We start from the raw sequence: 17,432 nt of genomic DNA, 5'->3' as shown, positions 1-17,432 counted from the left end.
AAAACTGAAATGGATAAGAATTTCCAGAACTAACTAAAGCTGCATTCAAACTAAAACAGAATTAGTAACATGGGACTAAATAAACTAAAAGATTATAGTGTCAAGACTCTTGTTTGAAACATTGCTGGTTCTCTAATGTTTGCTCTTCCAGACTAAGGAAATTTTTTCTTAAGATATCTGTGACTTACAGAAATGTAAAAATATTCATTTGTAAACAAATCAAAGCATTCAACTTTTCTATCTGAACCCTCTGAAACTCAAAAGATCTCAGTAAGTATTCCTGCTTCCATGCCAATCCTAGTCATTTGCATAAATTCAGTAAGAATCCGTTCTCCTTGTAACAGGACACCATTGGAAACATTGGTTATTCTACCAAGGCTTTGGCTGGAATGTCCTATTTAAGAAAGACATGCAAGGGGCACCTGGGTGGCTCAGTGGGTTAAGAAAGACATGCATAGACTCAGATATGACCAGACAACTTAAAGGAACTAAGGTGGACTTTATGAAACCTGGAGCCATAAGGCCCCTTGGTACTGCTGGCCTGATAACTTGCTTATAGAGTTCCCAGCAACCTCACCAGGTGTGTAAAGAATGTCACTTCTAAGATGGATAAACCACTAGCTAAACTAATCCAGAAGAAAAGAGAGAGGACGCAAATTAATAAAATTATGAATGACAGGGGAGCGATTACTAACTCCAAGGAAACAAACAATCATCAGAAATTATTATCAACAGTTATATGCCAGTAAGTTAAGAAACCCGAAAGAAATGAATGCATTCCTGGAACCATTCAAGAGTGAAAAAGAAAGAAATTGATAACCTGAATAGACCGATATCTAGTAACGAGATTCAAGCAGTGATCAAAAACCTCCCAAAAAACAAGAGCCCAGGACCTGACAGATTGCCTGGGGAATTCTAACACATATTCAAAGAAGAAATAATACCTATTCTCCTGAAGCTGTTTCAAAAAAATAGAAACAGAAGGAAAACTTCCAGACTCTTTCTATGAAGCCAGCATTACCCTGATCCCCAAACCAGGCAAAGACCCCATCAAAAAGAATTTCAGACTAATATCCCTGATGAATATGGACTTCAAGATTCTCAACAAGATCCTAGCTAACAGCATCCAACAGCACATTAAAAAGATTATCCATCATGACCAGTGGGATTTACCCCTGAGATGCAAGGGTGGTTCAACATTCACAAATCAACCAATGTGATAGAACCACTCAATAAGAGAAAACAACCACATGGTCCCCTCAATTGATGCAGAAAAAGTATTTGACAAAATACAGCATCCGTCCCTGATCAAAACTCTTTAAAGTATAGGTTTAGAGGGAACATTCCTCAACTTCATAAAATCTATGAAAAACCTACAGCAAATATCATTCTCAATGGGGAAAAGCTGACAGTCTTCCCACTGAGATCAGGAACACGACAGGATGCCCACTCTTGCCACTGTTGTTCGACATAGTAATAGAAGTCCTAGCAACAGCAATCAGGCAACAGAAAGAAATAAAAGGTATTCAAATTGGCAACAAAGAAGTCAAATTCTCTCTTTGCAGATGACATGATACTTTATAGGGAAAGCCCAAAAAAGACTCTACCCCCAAAACTACTAGAACTCATATAGCAACTCAGTGATGTGGCAGGATACAAAATCAATGCACAGAAATCAGCTGCTTTCTTATACACTAACACTGAAAACATAGAAAGGAAATTAGAGAATCGATTCCATTTACTATAGCACCAAGAACTATAAGATACCTTGAAATAAACCTAACCAGAGGTAAAGGGTCTGTACTCAAGCAACTACAGAACACTCAAGAAATAAATTGAAGAAGACACAAAAGATGGAAAAGCATTCCATGCTCATGGATTGGAAGAATAAGCATTGTTTATTCTGCCCAGAGCAATCTATACTTTCAATGCCATCCCGATCAAAATTCCACCAGCATTTTTCAAAGTGCTGGAACAAACAATCCTAAAATTTGTATAGAACCAGAAAAGACCCCGAATTGCTAGGGAAATGTTGAAAAAGAAAAAGCTGGGAGCATCACACTGCCTGATTTCAAGCTTTACTACAAAGCTGTAATCACCAAGACAGCATGGTACTGGCACAAAAAGAGATACATAGACCAACGGAATGGAGTAGAGAGTCCCGCAACAGTATGGTCAAATAATCTTCAACAAAGCAGGAAAAAATATCCAGTGGAAAAAAGACAGTCTCTTCAATAAATGATGCTGGGAAAATCGGACAGCTATGTATAGAAGAATGAACTTTGACCATTCTCTTACACCATACCCAAAGATAAACTCGCAAGGATAAAAGACCTTAACTAGAGGCAGGAAATCTATCAAAATCCTAGAGGAGAATATAGGCAGTAACCTCATCAACATCAGCCACAGCAACTTCTTTCAAGACATGTCTCCAAAGACAAAGGAAACAAAAGCAAAAATGAACTTTTGGGACTTCATGAAGATAAAAAGCTTCTGCACAGCCAAGGAAACTGTCAACAAAACAAAGAAACAACCCATGGATCGGGAGAAGATATTTGCAACTGACACTACAGACAAAGCGTTGATATTCAAGATCTATAAAGACTCCTCAAACTCAACACCCCCAAAACAGATAATCACGTCCAAAAATGGGCAGAAGACACGAACAGACACTTCTCCAAAGAAGACGTACAAATGGCTAACAGACACATGAAAAAATGTTCGTCTTCATTAGCCATCAGGGAGATTCAAATCAAAACCACATTGAGATATCACCTTACTATACACCAGTTAGAATGGCCAAAATCAACAAGTAAACAAGTGTTGGAGGGGATGTGGAGAAAGGGGAACCCTCTTACACTGTCGGTGGGAATGCAAGTTGGTGCAGCCACTTTGGAGAACAGTGTGGAGATTCCTTAAGAAAGTAAAAATAGAGCTTCCCTATGACCCTGCAATTGCACTGATGGGTATTTACCCCAAGGAAACAGATGTAGTGAAAAGAAGGTCCATCTGTACCCCAGTGTTCATAGCAGCAATGGCCACAGTCGACAAACTGTGGAAAGAACCAAGATGCCCTTCAACAGACGGATGGATAAAGAAGATGTGGTCAATATACACAATGGAGTATTATGCCTCCATCAGAAAGGACGAATACCCAACTTTTGTATCAACATGACTGGGACTGGAGGAGTTTATGCTGAGTGAAATAAGTCAAGCAGAGAGAGTCTATTATCATATGGTTTCACTTACTGTGAAGCATAAGGAATAACACGGAGGGCATTAGAAGGAAAGGAAAAGTGAATTGGGGGGAATTGGAGGGGGAGACGAACCGTGAGTGACTGTGGACTCTGAGAAACAAACTGAGGGTTTTGGAGGGGAAGGGGGTGGGGGATGGGTGAGTCTGGTGGTGGGTATTAAGGAGGGCACTTACTGCATGGAGCACTGGGTGGGGTGCATAAACAATGACTCTTGGAACACTGAAAAAATAAAATGTAAAAAGGCAGGGGGCGCCTGGGTGGCTCAGTCATTAAGCGTCCGCCTTCAGCTTAGGTCATGGTCCCAGGGTCTTTGGGATCGAGCCCCAAATCAGGCTCTCTCCTCAGCAAGAAGCCTGCTTCACCCTTTCCCACTCCCCCTACCAGTGTGTTCCCTCTCTTGCTCTGTTTCTATCAAATAAATATATATATTTTTTAAATAAAAGAAAAAAAATGTGAACACATTAAAAAAAAAAAAACAGCACTCCATGGCACATGATTAAACAGCTGGAAATGGGATTAATTCCCCCACAATTGTATAACTCACCTATAGCATCTTGGCCAATTCTGTGTGGCTGAGATGATGAAATCGTTCCCTAAAAGCCAGGGCATACCCCACCCCCGGGGTTAACTCCAGACTTGAGGTAATGGATGGCCCCACTTCCTTTATGGCTGGATTGGATGATGCACTTGGGGATGCCCTTATCTCCCGAGCCAAGTTTTCTTCCGCTTGCCAGTGACCCTTTGCAATTAGAATATTACCGCTTTACCACAAAGAGGTCTTCCTGATGGTATTATTCCTTAGTCATTTTTATCCCAGAAGCCACTCTACTGAGGTACAGTTGCAAAGAAAGTCTTCAGCTAAGCAGAGAACCACCCTTTGGGTAAAAGAAGCCTCAAAGCTCACTATGACTCCTGACTGTAAATACTGTAATTACTTCACAGCAAGTCCAGAGTATCTTTTTTTTTTTTTAAGATTTTATTTATTTATTTGATAGAGAGAGATCACAAGTAGACAGAGAGGAAGGCAGAGAGAGAGAAGCAGGCTCCCTGCTGAGCAGAAAGCCCGAAGCGGGACTCGATCCCAGGACCCGGAGATTATGAACAGAGCCAAAGGCAGCGGCTTAACCCACTGAACCACCCAGGCGTCACAGGTCCAGAGTGTCTTAAAGACCAAAGGCCACCAAGAGATGACAGGAGGCTGATCTACTAAATACCAGGCTATGCTTATAGATATGTCTAAAGTAATAGTTAAAACCAGTCAAACTTTAAACCTAGTCACCCTTCTGCCTGGACCTGACCATTGTACTTCTCTATAGAGCAAAACTGTTCAGTGGTTATGGATCTTGCTTATTCTAGTCAACCAGATGTAAGATTCCCCTATTGAAAATACAAGTGACAGTTGGTTTAAACACGTTCCCAGGTAACAGTACTCAGGGCTACTGACTGGTTTGCTACAGACAGGGTAAAGCGACCCGACATCTGATGGCCAGCTCCGGATGGAACCCACTGGATATGTGGAACTAACCTGTGGCCCCAGCTTCCACTGTGACGGATAGGTCACCGCACCGTATTTTTGCCTGGATTCATGGACACATTACTAAAACCAGCTCTATTCCAGCTAATCTCCCCAATTTAAGGCAAAGATGGACACAATATGTTTTTAAATGGTATGCTCACTTAACCCATTTTTGCTCCATCTGTAGGGCTAAAGGATATCATTTGGCATTAAGATGCCCTTAATATATGCACCATGAAGGCACTCAGTGATTCACTAAATAGCATCTCCTCACTTAATATGAAAGTCACAGATGCACAAGGCGGTCCTACAAAATAAAATGGCCTTAGATGTCCCAGCAGCAGCACAGGGTGACACATGTGCAGTTATCAAAACAGAATGTTGTGTGTACATCCCAGATAATCACAAAAATGTCACAGGACTCATAAAAGATATGAACACCCCAGTTGGGGCTCTACAAAATCCTTCTTTTTCTCTCAGTGAAGGTAAGTTCCTGGTTTAAAGGAGGATTATGGTCAATGGTTAAAGATCTCTTCGTTGGACTTCTCATTCTCACAGCCTTACTAATCTTCATGTGTTACCTTCTGCAATGTTTCTCTCCTTTAGGCCCAGACTCCGTGGCTACAAGGACTTCACGTCGCCGGACGATCCTGACCACTCACAAAGATACTTCTGCACTGTCAGCACTGGATTCAGCTGCCTCCTTCTTCCGTAACACCCCTACACATTCCCCAGCTCACCAATATTGACCCATAGGTAGGGACAGCTCTACGCCCCTATTCAGCAGGTAGAAGTTACAGAAGACGAGACCTTCAACAACCTTAAAGATGTAAGGGTTAAAGTTGTCCAGGGGAACATAATGAGCGAACAGAAGGCAAGCTGAGGACAAAGCAGAAGCTGACCACACACCCCCCCCCCGGGGGTGCATGTGCAGGCGCTCCTGGCTGCCCCAAGGAAAAATAAATGGTTAACTCGTAGAGATCACAAGCCTCAGTCGCCCTCAGTTTACAAATGTCCTAGTGATTTACAAGGAAGAGGCTTTCTTACCAATGGCCTAACTTCAAAGACCCGTAACTCCGTTCCTGAGGCCCTAACATCCTCCTCCCCTCCCTATAATTGAGGGAGGCTGAGGCACAGGGAAATGTAAATAAAGTTAAATTTCTTCTAAACCTAAAGCTCATTGATAGGGACTGTGTGACAGCTGGAGTGTGACATTCCTCCAGGAAGCTTCCATTACTGTTAATGCCTTATTAAAAGGAAAAACCTTAACTTGACAGTGGCAAGGCCTCAGGTATCCTGCAGGTCCTCTTGAGCATATGAAAGTTCTTTCAAACCCTCCCTTTCTCCTTCCCTCCCCCAACCCCGTAGTACAGAACCCGCCGCCACTCGCACACACAGGGCAGAAGCTCTTTCTGCCCAAGGGTCCGTCCCTGTGCTTTAATAAGCCACCATTTTGTGCCAAAGATGTTTCAAGAATTCTTTCTTGGTCACTGGCACCCCACCGAACTTCACTTATTTTCCAAAACCTCATCAAGGTCATGATCTCTGTGTAGGGATAAAGTCCTGCATTGGGCTCTGTGCTCAGATCAGAGTCTACTTCCTCCCACCCCCAGAGTCTACTTTTGATTCTTTCTCTCCTTCTCCCTCTATCCCTCCCTTGCTCAGGCTGGCGTGGGTGCTCTAAGTAAATAAATATAAAAAAGCATGCACAAAATCATACATATTCTGTGATCCCACTAAGAATTTATATATATACGCATGCATAAGTAAGATACACAGAGACTAGGGTTTAAAAGCATATAAACTAGGGTATTAGAATAGTTAATTTTGAACAAATAGGATTGTGGGAGTTTTTTTTATTCCTTTTTTGGCTTCTATTTTCTGATTTTCTCTAGTGAACACATACTGCATTAGACATATTACAGTGACAGTAAAGATTGACTTTGCCAGGCAGGCAGTGGCCAAGCAAGACCGGCTGGGTTCCAGGATTTCCCCCAGAGCGTTATATATTCAGTAAACCAATAAGAACATTTATAATGTCCCAAGAAAGCCAAGTTTTAATCCTCTCTTTTGATTTTACCATTTAACGGGCTTCTTTCACCTTCCTTCATTAGTTCATATGAATTCAGTAATTCATTTTAAGACTTAGTTTGAGACCTAACCTCTGACTTGGGGTGAAGAGTTAAAATTACACAGCTCGGGTACTTCTACCCAGCAATTGCACTACTAGGCATTTATCCAAACGATACAAAAATAGTGATTTGGGGCGTCTGGGTGGCTCAGTGGGTTAAGCCTCTGCCTTCAGCTCAGGTCATGATCTCAGGGGCCTGGGACTGAGCCCCACATAGGCTCTCTGCTCAGCGGGGAGCCTGCTCCCCCCACCATCCCCACCCCCGCCTACCTCTCTGCCTTCTTGTGATCTTTGTCTGTCAAATAAATAAATAAAATCTTAAAAGAAAATAGTGATTTGAAGGGGCACATGCACTCCAATGTTTGTAACAGCAATGTCCACAGTTACCAAATATGGAAAGAGCCCAGATGTCCACTGACAGATGAATGGGTAAAGATGTCCCCAGATGTCCAGGGAAATACAAATCAAAACCACAATGAGATACCACCTCACACCAGTCAGAATGGCTAAAATTAACAAGTCATGAAGCAACAGGTGTTGGCGAGGATGCAGAGAAAGGGAAACCCTCCTCCCTGTTGGTGGGAATGCAGGCTGGTGCAGCCACTCTGGAAAACAGTATGGAAGTTCCTGAAAAAGTTGAAAATAGAGCTGCCCTATGACCCAGCAATCACACACACTACTGGGAATTTACCCTAAAGATACAAATGGAGGGATCCGAAGGGGCATGTGCACCCGAATATTTATAGCAGCAATGTCCACAATAGCCAAACGATGGAAAAAGCCCAGATGTCCCTCAACAGATGAATGGATCAAGATGTGGTATATATACACAATGGAGTACTATGCAGCCATTAAAAAAAAATCTGAATCTTGCCATCTGCTATGACGTGGATGGAACTAGAGGGTATTATCCTAAGGGAAATAAGTCAGTCAGAGAAAGACAATTATCATATGACTTTTCTGATACGAAGAATTTGAGAGGGAGGGTGGGAGGTTTGTGGAGGAAAGGGAGGGAAAAAATGAAATGAGATGGGACCAGGGAGGGAGACAAATCACAAGAGACTCTTAATCTCAGGAAATAACTGAGGGCTCCTGGGGGTCATGGGGGGAGGGATAGGGTAGTGGGGTTATGGACATTGGGGAGGGTATGTGCTATGGTGAGTGCTGTGAATTGTGTAAGACTGATGATTCACAGACCTGTACCCCTGAAGCAAATAATACATGTTAATAAAATAAATAAATAAATAAACAAACAAATAAATAAGATGCACCCAGATGTCACTGATAGATGGACACTTAAACAGAATACACACACACACACGAATATTACTCAGCCATCAAAAATGAAATCTTGCCATTTGCGTCAATGTGGATGGACTAGAATGTATTAAGTGAAATAAGTCAGTCCATGAAAGACAAATACTGTATGTTTTCACTCATATGTGGAATTTAAGAACCAAAACAGATGAACATAGGGAAAAAAATAAAAGAAGATAAAAACAGAGAGGCAAACCTAAGAGACTCTCAACTACAGGAAACCAAACTGAGGATTGCTGGAGAGACGGGGTAACTGGGTGATGGGCATTAAGGAGGCACTTGATGTGATGAGCACTGGGTGTTCTATGCAACTGATGAACCACTAAATTCTACCCCTGAAACGAATACAGTATATGTGAACTAAACAGAATTTAAAACAAAATTACGCAGTTAATACAGAGTGTTCTTAACCACTAGGCAGTGTAACAGTTGTTCAAAGCATGGTCTTTGGAAGATGGATCTTGTTTCCATTCCAACATTTCCTGGCCGTGTTACCTTGTGACATCTTTCTGGTTAATGTCTACTCTGGGAGGGAAACTGCGATTAACTGAGACGTGTAAAAGCTCTCAGCTCAGAACCCAGCATGCTGTATACATTTAATACAGTGGCTACAGATCTGCAGTAGCTACAGTATTTAATATCTACCCTTATTTTCTGCTTTAAGAGGGAGTGGTGTTTTCTAAAATAAGGGTAGAGGCACTCAGAGGAGCAGTGGACAACTGGTGTACTGCTGTACTGTTACTGTTCCAATACTGTTCCCTTCCTTCCCATCATGTACTCTCTCCTGAAAGCCAACCTTACCTCCCATGAATTTACTTGGGGGGAAAAAAATGCTGCTGAGTAAGAGTCAAAAACATACGGACAAGTGATTTGGCAGTAACAGACACACACTGGTTTTTGTCCTATTACAGGACTTGTTAACGCTCCCAACGGTGAGGTTGGGAGAATGTACATATATCAGGAAGCAGAGCTGTGTCTGAGGGCAGATATGGCTTTTATTATTGTTGCTCTTTGTCCCCAAGGACTATGAGGTCCTAAGAGACTTGAACTAACCAAGAACACGTGCCTGAGGCAGACTCCAGAAGGCTAACTAATATCTAATATCCCTGCTGAGCAGGAAGCCTGATGAGGGGCTGGATCCCAGGACCACCTGAGCAGAAGGCAGATAGATGCTTAATTGACTGAGGCACCCAGGTGTTCCTATACTGGAATTTAAATTAAAAAAAAAAAAAAAATTTTTTTTTAAAAGGAGTGTCAAAGAAGTATCCAGTGCTATTAGATGGAGTGTGCAAACATCTCTCCAAATGATGCCTTCGTCTGTGATGCTAGAAACATTTAATGTCTGGTTAGGACAGTACTGAAAAGGATCCCAGCAAAGCCCTATTCTCTCTCCAAGTGCCCGTTCTGGATAAGTTGTGATATGTATTCGGTGTTTGGGGAATACGTGGGAATATGAGACGTCCCAAAGCCCCAAATTCATTAAACTTTTTTAAAAAAACGAGCCTTGTGGATGCAATTACCGTAATTACCGCGTGACTGGAGAAGTCTCCAGTCTTTACCGATTTTGCTCAATTACTCTAAACGGAATGCGCCTACCCTATGGCACGTTGAGAGTCAATCACTACAAAGTGCAGGAAAGACTGACTCATGGGGCCACAGAACATGTCACTCAACACAGCGTAAACTGGGCGGAAACAGAGAAAAATGAGCTTGGGCCCAAGAGCAGCAGAGGAGAGAGTCAAGGAGCCATGGTTAGTGCTGGGATTTCCGACTCTACTCAAGAAGTTACATTAAACCAAAGCTCAAGGTTTCTCTACTTGTGAAATCCTCAGGCCGTTTCTCCTTCCAATGCCCTTCCGCCCCGTCCAGGTAGGGGCTCCCGGGGAAGCAACTCGGTGCGACAGAAACCCGCTGCCCAGAGCATCAGCCCTACACTCTCCACAAACCGCCTATTCCAACCCGCCAGGATCTCTGAGCCCTCGGGGCACCTTTGGCTCTAAAATCCTAGCTCCCTCCTCCCGAAGCCCGGCGGAAATCCGAAAGGCAACAGCTGCAGTCGGGTCTCCGGGCTTCCCCGGCTCCCGACCCCAGGAGACAAGCTGCCTGCCCCCCACCCCCGGCACTTCCCCCGAGGCCTGGCTCCCCCCCCCCGCTCCCTCCCCAAGCCCCGAGGCGCCCGGGTCCCCCAGGACCGCGCTCTGCAGTCCCGCGCGGGGCGCCCCAGCTCCTGGCGGACCCCCGGCGCCCACCGCTCCACGTCCCCCCGCGGGGCTCGGGTCCCGGCGCCCAGCCAGCCCGGGGTCCCCCAGCAGCGCAGCCCGGCGGCCCCCAGCCCCGACGCACGTGCCGCTAGCTCCCATTCATTCCGCCGCGCCGCTGTCATTGGCGCCGTGACCTCTGCGCCCTGCCGCCGCCCGCGCCTCGGGGCCTCACCTGAGCGCTGGCGTCTGCAGCCGAGGGTGGCCCGGGCGGCCCGACGCGGCCCGCGGAGCCGGGGCCGGGGCTCCGAGCCGCCGGCCTCCAGGAGCAGCAGCGGCGCCAGGGCCACCGGCATGAGGCCATGGTGCGAGTCTGAAAGCCGCGGCGGAGCGCTGGCTCCGCCTGTGGCCCGGCGGTCCGCCTCCCGGGACCCGGAGCCGGAAACTTGGCACAGGAAGAGCTTCTGCCCCTCCCCGGCCGCGCCTGCTCGCCCCTCCCCGGGCTGGCGCCGGCGGCGCGCTCCCGGGACGGCCGGGCGGGACCTCGGGCGCCCCGCCCTCGCCCTCGCCCTCGCCCAGCTCGCGCGCGCGCCACCCTCCCCGCCCCTGCCGGCTCCGGGACCGGGGCGGCCCGGCGGGACCCTCTGTCTGGGCGAGCCGCGTCTCCCGAAGCCCGGCCTGCCGCTGCGCGGAGCCCGGAGCTCCAGCGGTCACCGTAAACATGGAGCTTCGGGAGACCGGCGGGTAACGAGCACTGCCTCGGCGCCCAGCCCCGCAGTCGCCAGCTCTTCTGGTCCGCGTGTTTAGGCAGCGAGATGACTCGGAGGATCGGGCTCCCGGTCTGGGGGCTCCCGGGTCCGCCGCTGTTTCTCTTGGGCGTGACCTGGCACGCCGTCGTCCGCGGCTCTTTGCTACCTGGCCTCGAAGGAAGTGCCCGCCTTGTGCATCTTTCCAGTAACGTGTCGAACCGCCGGCTGGACTCTTGTGAGACGGAAGCTAAATTAGCCTTGTCTCTCGACTTTTGGACTCTGTCCTCTGAAAACCTTATAGGTATATCGTGGCATAGATTGGCAGTCTTGCTCCTGTCTGGGTAGGAGTCCCACTCGTGGGTGGACCTAGCTGTGTGAAATTGTTTGGCATTTAGTAATGTGGAACATATTCGCCAGCCTAGGGGATCCTGGCATATGGACAGGATTGGTACCGGATGTGGGTTGGGAAGACCTCTCCCTGGTCCTATAGCCAGATCTACTCCTCTGTGGTCGTGAGAAAGCGGACTTACAACAGAAATCCGTGGTGTAATTAGTGATTCAACGTGCGCACAGAGGCGGGGAGAGAAAGTGCAGGCGATAGGTGTACAGAAATGACAGAAACTTCATCTGTCCTCAAGAAGTTCAACGTTATGGGGAACTAGACCGGCAAATAGGCAACTACAATTCTCTAAAATTTTTGTCTTCTTTTGAACCCTGCTTTTTGCATTTAAAAAATGAAAGTACCCGTAGTACAGCTGAGGACATTATTTATACATTTCAGAGTGTAGTTTTTTACTGAATAAAAGCATAGAATAAAGTTTATTAAAATAAGCCAATCTTATGGTTTTTTTCCCCAATCTTCAAGAATATGATGTAAAAAAAAAAAGCCAGGTGCTTTACAAATAAAGGTTGTTTGTACACACATCTATGACCTGATACAGGCTTGTGTTATTAAGAAATAACTCCGCAGGTAGACTATGCCATGGTAAAGTGTAGCAATTAAGGCTTGTATTTACAACAATCCTACAACTTAAGATAATTATCATTTGCCCCTTTCACAGATAAGGACACAGATAGGAGGATTTACATGTCTTCTCAAGCTCACAGTTGGCAGATACAGCACTACCTCCCAGGCCATTTTCATTTAGAGCTCATTTTCCCTATTAAAACAAAATACCTAGCTCTTAAAGAGATGGAGGAGCATGGCAAGGCTAAGTAGGGAGAGCGGATGACGTTTGTGAAGGTTTCTAACCTTACAGTGTAGCTAAACTTTTGATGAGCCATAACCTACCAATGGGACTGGCAGGGTCCAAAGTAGTTCTTTTGACCCAGTGAAGCCAAGCCTGTGTCTAGGAAGTTAAAACCATTGAGCTGTTCGAGGAAAAGAACAGACTCCTCTTACACACAGGCTAGGAATAACCTGGGTCTTTTTGACTGTACTTACATGAACGAAACAACCGGTATTGACGGACAAACGTGGAGTAGGTGTGTAATTGAAAGCATTTTTCAAAATTGTTATTTCGATGTTGTAGAGTGGACTTTAGGAAGAATCTTCTTTCCATAGTGATGATACCGTCCAAAACATGATCTATGGTAGCACCAGGTTTTATAGCCAAGGAGAGATTACAGACATAATACTGTGTACACATGTATATCATGTCTTGATTCATAGCATTGCCTGAAAATGTCTCATCCTGCTGTTATGAGATAAATGATCAATGATTATCAAGGTAACTGTGGTAAGAACATTTATTGAGAGAAGAGGTTCAGACATTGCTGCCCTGAAAGATTAGCAGTTTTTGTGGATTTCATAAGGCAAAACTGAATGCTAAAGAATTTAATTTTGGAATGACTGATTTTTCTGAGATGTTAAGGTAAAGATTTACTGTACATTTGGAATTTTGTCTTGGATTGGGTTTGTAGTCTATAACTGATTATTTGCTGGAAGTGTAACAAGGGTGAGGGGTGGGGACCTCTGAGGCAGTTAGCCTCTTTTTGTTCCACAGCCAATGACTAAGTGTATTGACTTTGCCAGAATGTGAATCAGTCAGTGCAAAATCGTGAATATTAATGAACAGTGTATACTGTCTGTGCTCTACTAAAATGTTAGGGCATCATGGGGCACCTGGGTGGCTTAATGGGTTAAGGCCTCTGCCTTTGGCTCAGGTCATGATCCCAGGGTCCTGGGATCCAGCCCCGCATCAGGGTCTCTGCTCAGCGGGGAGCCTGCTTCCCTTCCTTTCTCTCTGCCTGCCTCTCTGCCTACTTGTGATCTCTGTCAAATAAATAAATAAAAAATCTTAAAAAAAATGTTAGGGCATCATAATAAATGCATGAATTATAATTTAGTCTATTTCCACTCAGTGGCTCTCCTAAAAGAGAAGAAAATACACTGTTGGATCTTCTGCTTTTCATCATGTTGTCAGGTTTTCTGTGGTGAATGCTGAAATCAGCTGTTTTTTGACTGACATTGGTTCCCCATCATGTGCTTCACAAACCATATATTTAGGGGAAAATGTAAAGGTTAAATCTGGTCCACATTTGCCTGTTTTTATACTCATCTGGGAAAGATAGAAGATTACTGTTATTTCTGTTATAGCTGACATTTGGTTCACCTAGGCTTGGGTGGGATAAATAGAAGTTAATCTGTAACAATTGGATAAATTGTCTTGATGCTGCCTTTCTGTACTGATGCAAAATACCATTTTTATTATATAGAGAATTCTTAACATTACTTTGGGCTGTTTCTGTTCTTTTTATTGAGTCCCTTTGCATCTGTTTTGGGGATAACTTTCTAGTTACTGTGTTTTTATAATTTAGGATAAGAAAACTTCCATTTCTAAAAAAATTGGTTTTTATTTTTCAAGATTTACACTTTAAGATGGTCAGCTTTTTTTTTTTTTTAAAGATTTTATTGATTTATTTGACAGAGATCACAGGTAGGCAGAGAGGCAGGCAGAAAGAGAGGAGGAAGCAGGCTCCCTACTGAGCAGAGAGCCTGATGCGGGGCTGCATTCCAGGACCCGGGGATCATGACCTGAGCTGAAGGCAGAGGCTTTAGCCCACTGAGCCACCCAGGTGCCCCGATAAGCTTTTAAAAAAAAAAAAAAGAAAAAAAAAAAAGATTTTATTTATTTGAGAGAGAGAACACATAAGCAGGAGAAACAGCAGAGGGAGAGGAGAAGCAGGCTCCCCACTGAATAGGGAGCCATGCATGACCTGAGCCTAAGGCAGATGCTTAACCAACTGAGCCACCCAGGTGTCCCTAAGATGATCTGTTTCTTGAAAAAAAAAATCCTACTAGGATGTTGGTTGGGTTGCCATATGTTTATTAAATAATTTGGTTACACTGACATCTTGACAATATAATCTCTATCCAGAAACAAGTTTTTGTGTCCCCTTGTTTTGTGATTTTAGTAATACATCTGCCCTCTTCTGTTTTTTGTTTGTTTGTTTGTTTGTTTTGTTTTGTTTTGTTGTTTTTTTTTTTTAAAGATTTTATTTATTTATTTGACAGAGAGAGAGATCACAAGCAGGCGGAGAGTCAGGCAGAGAGAGAGAGAGAAGCAGGCTCCCGCCAAGCAAAGAGCCCGATGCAGGGCTCGATCCCAGGACACTGAGATCATGACCTGAGCCGAAGGCAGTGGCTTAATCCACTGAGCCACCCAGGCGCCCCCTGTTTGTTTTGTTTTAATTGGTTTGGATTAGGAGAACAGATTAAGATTTTTTAAATTGTATTTAAAAGAAAATACGTTCTGAGTATCTAAAGCATGTTCAAAACTTTTTGTACAGCTTTTAAAATAAGGTACATGTGTTTTAGCGCATGTTTTCTACATTTAGTAAAACATCTGTTGTCTGGTGTTGGAGTTTTTTAAGTATCTATGTCTTTCAGTAATTACAATTTTCTGAAGGACAGAAAGAATGTGATTAATTGCCTAATATTTTGGGGTTGGATTACATTGAATTGGCTAGTACTATAATTCTAAAAGTATAATGCAGCTCACCTCCACTTTGCTTATACATTCTTATTTATAAACATTGTGTATCCTGTTGGTCTCCCACAAGTGAAAATCCTCTAAGACAGGGTATGTGTCTTGTTTTAAACTTTTTCCATTTCCCATCTTCTTGGATGGTTCCATTTACTGTGTTACATGAATACTGGATAGATACGGTTGAGAATGACAAAATAGACTTTAAATAATAAAATGGGAAGAAATGTGGTATAAGTTGATTTTCTCAAAGAACTATAGTCATAAGGAATATTAATGTTATATCTGGAACAAATGAGAACACTTCTTAAGAAGAGTTGTTTTGTTTTGTTTTGTTTTTTAATCAGCTGTGTTCCCAGTTGATCCTGTTAAAGAAAATTACGTTCGTAAAGTGAAAAACTGTATTTTTTCAGTTGCCTTCCCTACTCCTTTCAAATCAAGAGTACGTCTTGTAGCAGTTTCAAAGGTTAGGCTTTATTTTTTCACAACAAAAATAATTCACTAGAGCTGTTGTCTAAAAGAGATAGTCACACTGTTTGAGTTGAATTGTTAGTCTATTGGTAAATGATTATATTTGTGTTTAAAATTCAGACATTTGGAGAATGTCATTCTTAGAAATCACTTTTTGATACTGATTCCTAGACCCCAGGACTCCATTTCATCTTAAAGTTGACTTACAAAGATACACTTTTTTGAACAAAAGGGGCAAATGAGTTTAATTCTTAGAAATGGGTTCTAATAACAAATGATAAATTGTTTCTCATGATACAATTGTATTTGGAATAGAAATAGAACATTTACTTTTTTCTTGTTCCTTTAAAGAATGCATGCTAAGAAAAATAGTATTTTTACTATGGATCACAAGAATTACATAAAAATTTTAAAACTGTCTAATAGAACCGATTTTCCCAAATAGCACAAATAATCATATAAAGTATGGTATATCCCTCATGAGAAAATATTAATGTACTTTTGGAAGAGTTTCATTCTCTTAATTTTCTTTCTTCCATCAAGTCTTTTTTCTCAAAATTATTAAAGGATTACTTAAGTTTGTAAGGTCTTTTTGTTTTGTTTTGTTTTTTTTCCTGCCTCAGGAGGTTCTAGAAGATATTTTGGACCTTGACTTACGTGTCTCAGAAACAGATGATTTTATCCAGCTTGTGAGTGGTAAAAGGATAGTATTTGGATCCATTCCACTGGCTCACAGATATGGTGGGCATCAGGTATGCGGAGCATCAGGATGACTTCCCTCATGTAATATATAAACAGCTGGTGGAGATGATTTCCTATTTATGAAGTCATTTTGCATTAATTCCTCTAATGTTAGTGTATGGAGACTACGACAAGATGTTTCTAGAAAAATATGTCATTATAAGATATTTATAACTAGCTGATGTGATTTCTTGCTGTAAGAAAGCTAATGCCCAACTTCCTTTGATGGAATGGAGAAAACTGGGGTAGCGCCTATGTAAAATTTCTGTGAATTATTGCTAGAGAACTCATTCAGGGAAATTTCAGATAAGAGATGTAGGCAAAGTCAAGTAGCACAAGTCAATATAAAAGCCCTAAAATGACAAAGAGAGTATAGCTTTTCCAGTATAGCTGCAGAACAAAGTTTTAGAACTGCTAGAAACTGCTAGAATTTAATCAGGATTAGCTGGGGGTGTTATATATGCTGAAAAAAATTAAGAAAGCACCCTTCTAGAAGTGAAGTTAAGATACTGAAGCAAGTTCAGGTTGTGGTATCTGACTAAATTAAAAAAGAGAGAGAGAGAAGGAACACGGGACCAATGGTTGAACTTCCTGTGACTTTCCTGTGAACCAGATAAGATTAACAGTCTGGTTGTCAGGGGGCTTGTTTCCTTTGGAATATATATTAGGAAAAGCAGCAAAATGTAATGGGGTTGGAGTAAGGATTTCACAGTTCAAAAAGCCATTCCCCATATAGGTTTAATTCATTAGCTAGCGTTTTGTACTCACATGTACTATTAGAGTACAGATGCAGGCCTTAAGCCCTGCAGAGTTTTGTTAAGCTGTATTTTTTTGTAGGTTTTTTTTTTTTTTTTGGTAGTATAGTATATTAGATTTTTAAAAATCAATTTCACATTTCATCTCTTGCTTCTCTCTGATTTAAAATTATAAAGATTTATTTATAAGTGTGGGTTTGTAATTTTTTTAAAAAGATTTTATTTCTTTATTTGATAGACAGAGATCGCAAGTAGGCAAAGAGGCAGGCAGAAAGAAAGGGGGAAACAGGCTCCCTGCTGAGCAGGGA

The 17,432-nt window shown here is 42.9% G+C and overlaps 2 protein-coding genes across 9 annotated transcripts in view; one reads left to right on the top strand and one right to left on the bottom strand.

Annotated features, from left to right (window-relative positions):
- The window catches only part of PDSS1 (decaprenyl diphosphate synthase subunit 1), a 54,334-nt gene extending 43,551 nt beyond the window's left edge, over window positions 1–10,783 (bottom strand). For 2 of the 3 annotated variants that reach the window (XM_044228170.1, XM_044228171.1), the window contains exon 1: window positions 10,655–10,783. In XM_044228170.1, coding sequence (XP_044084105.1) covers window positions 10,655–10,783 — 129 coding nt within the window. Of the gene's footprint in view, window positions 1–10,564; window positions 10,587–10,654 lie in introns of those variants that run through there. The other variant, XM_044228172.1, reaches the window with a different exon arrangement.
- Window positions 10,784–11,071: 288 nt separating this feature from the next.
- LOC122892557 (protein adenylyltransferase SelO-like) overlaps window positions 11,072–17,432 on the top strand; it is an 83,206-nt gene continuing 76,845 nt past the window's right edge. For all 6 annotated transcript variants that reach the window (XM_044229212.1, XM_044229211.1, XM_044229213.1 and 3 more), the window contains exons 1-3: window positions 11,072–11,469; window positions 15,505–15,623; window positions 16,252–16,380. In XM_044229212.1, the coding sequence (XP_044085147.1) occupies window positions 11,235–11,469; window positions 15,505–15,623; window positions 16,252–16,380 (483 nt within the window). In that variant the 5' untranslated portion in view covers window positions 11,072–11,234. The remainder of the gene's footprint in view (window positions 11,470–15,504; window positions 15,624–16,251; window positions 16,381–17,432) is intronic.

This window comes from Neovison vison, chromosome 12, assembly GCF_020171115.1.
Source record: "Neovison vison isolate M4711 chromosome 12, ASM_NN_V1, whole genome shotgun sequence".
NCBI lineage: Eukaryota > Metazoa > Chordata > Mammalia > Carnivora > Mustelidae > Neogale > Neogale vison.
Note: the sequence above shows the minus strand (reverse complement) of the source record. Positions and strands in the feature narration are given on the sequence as shown.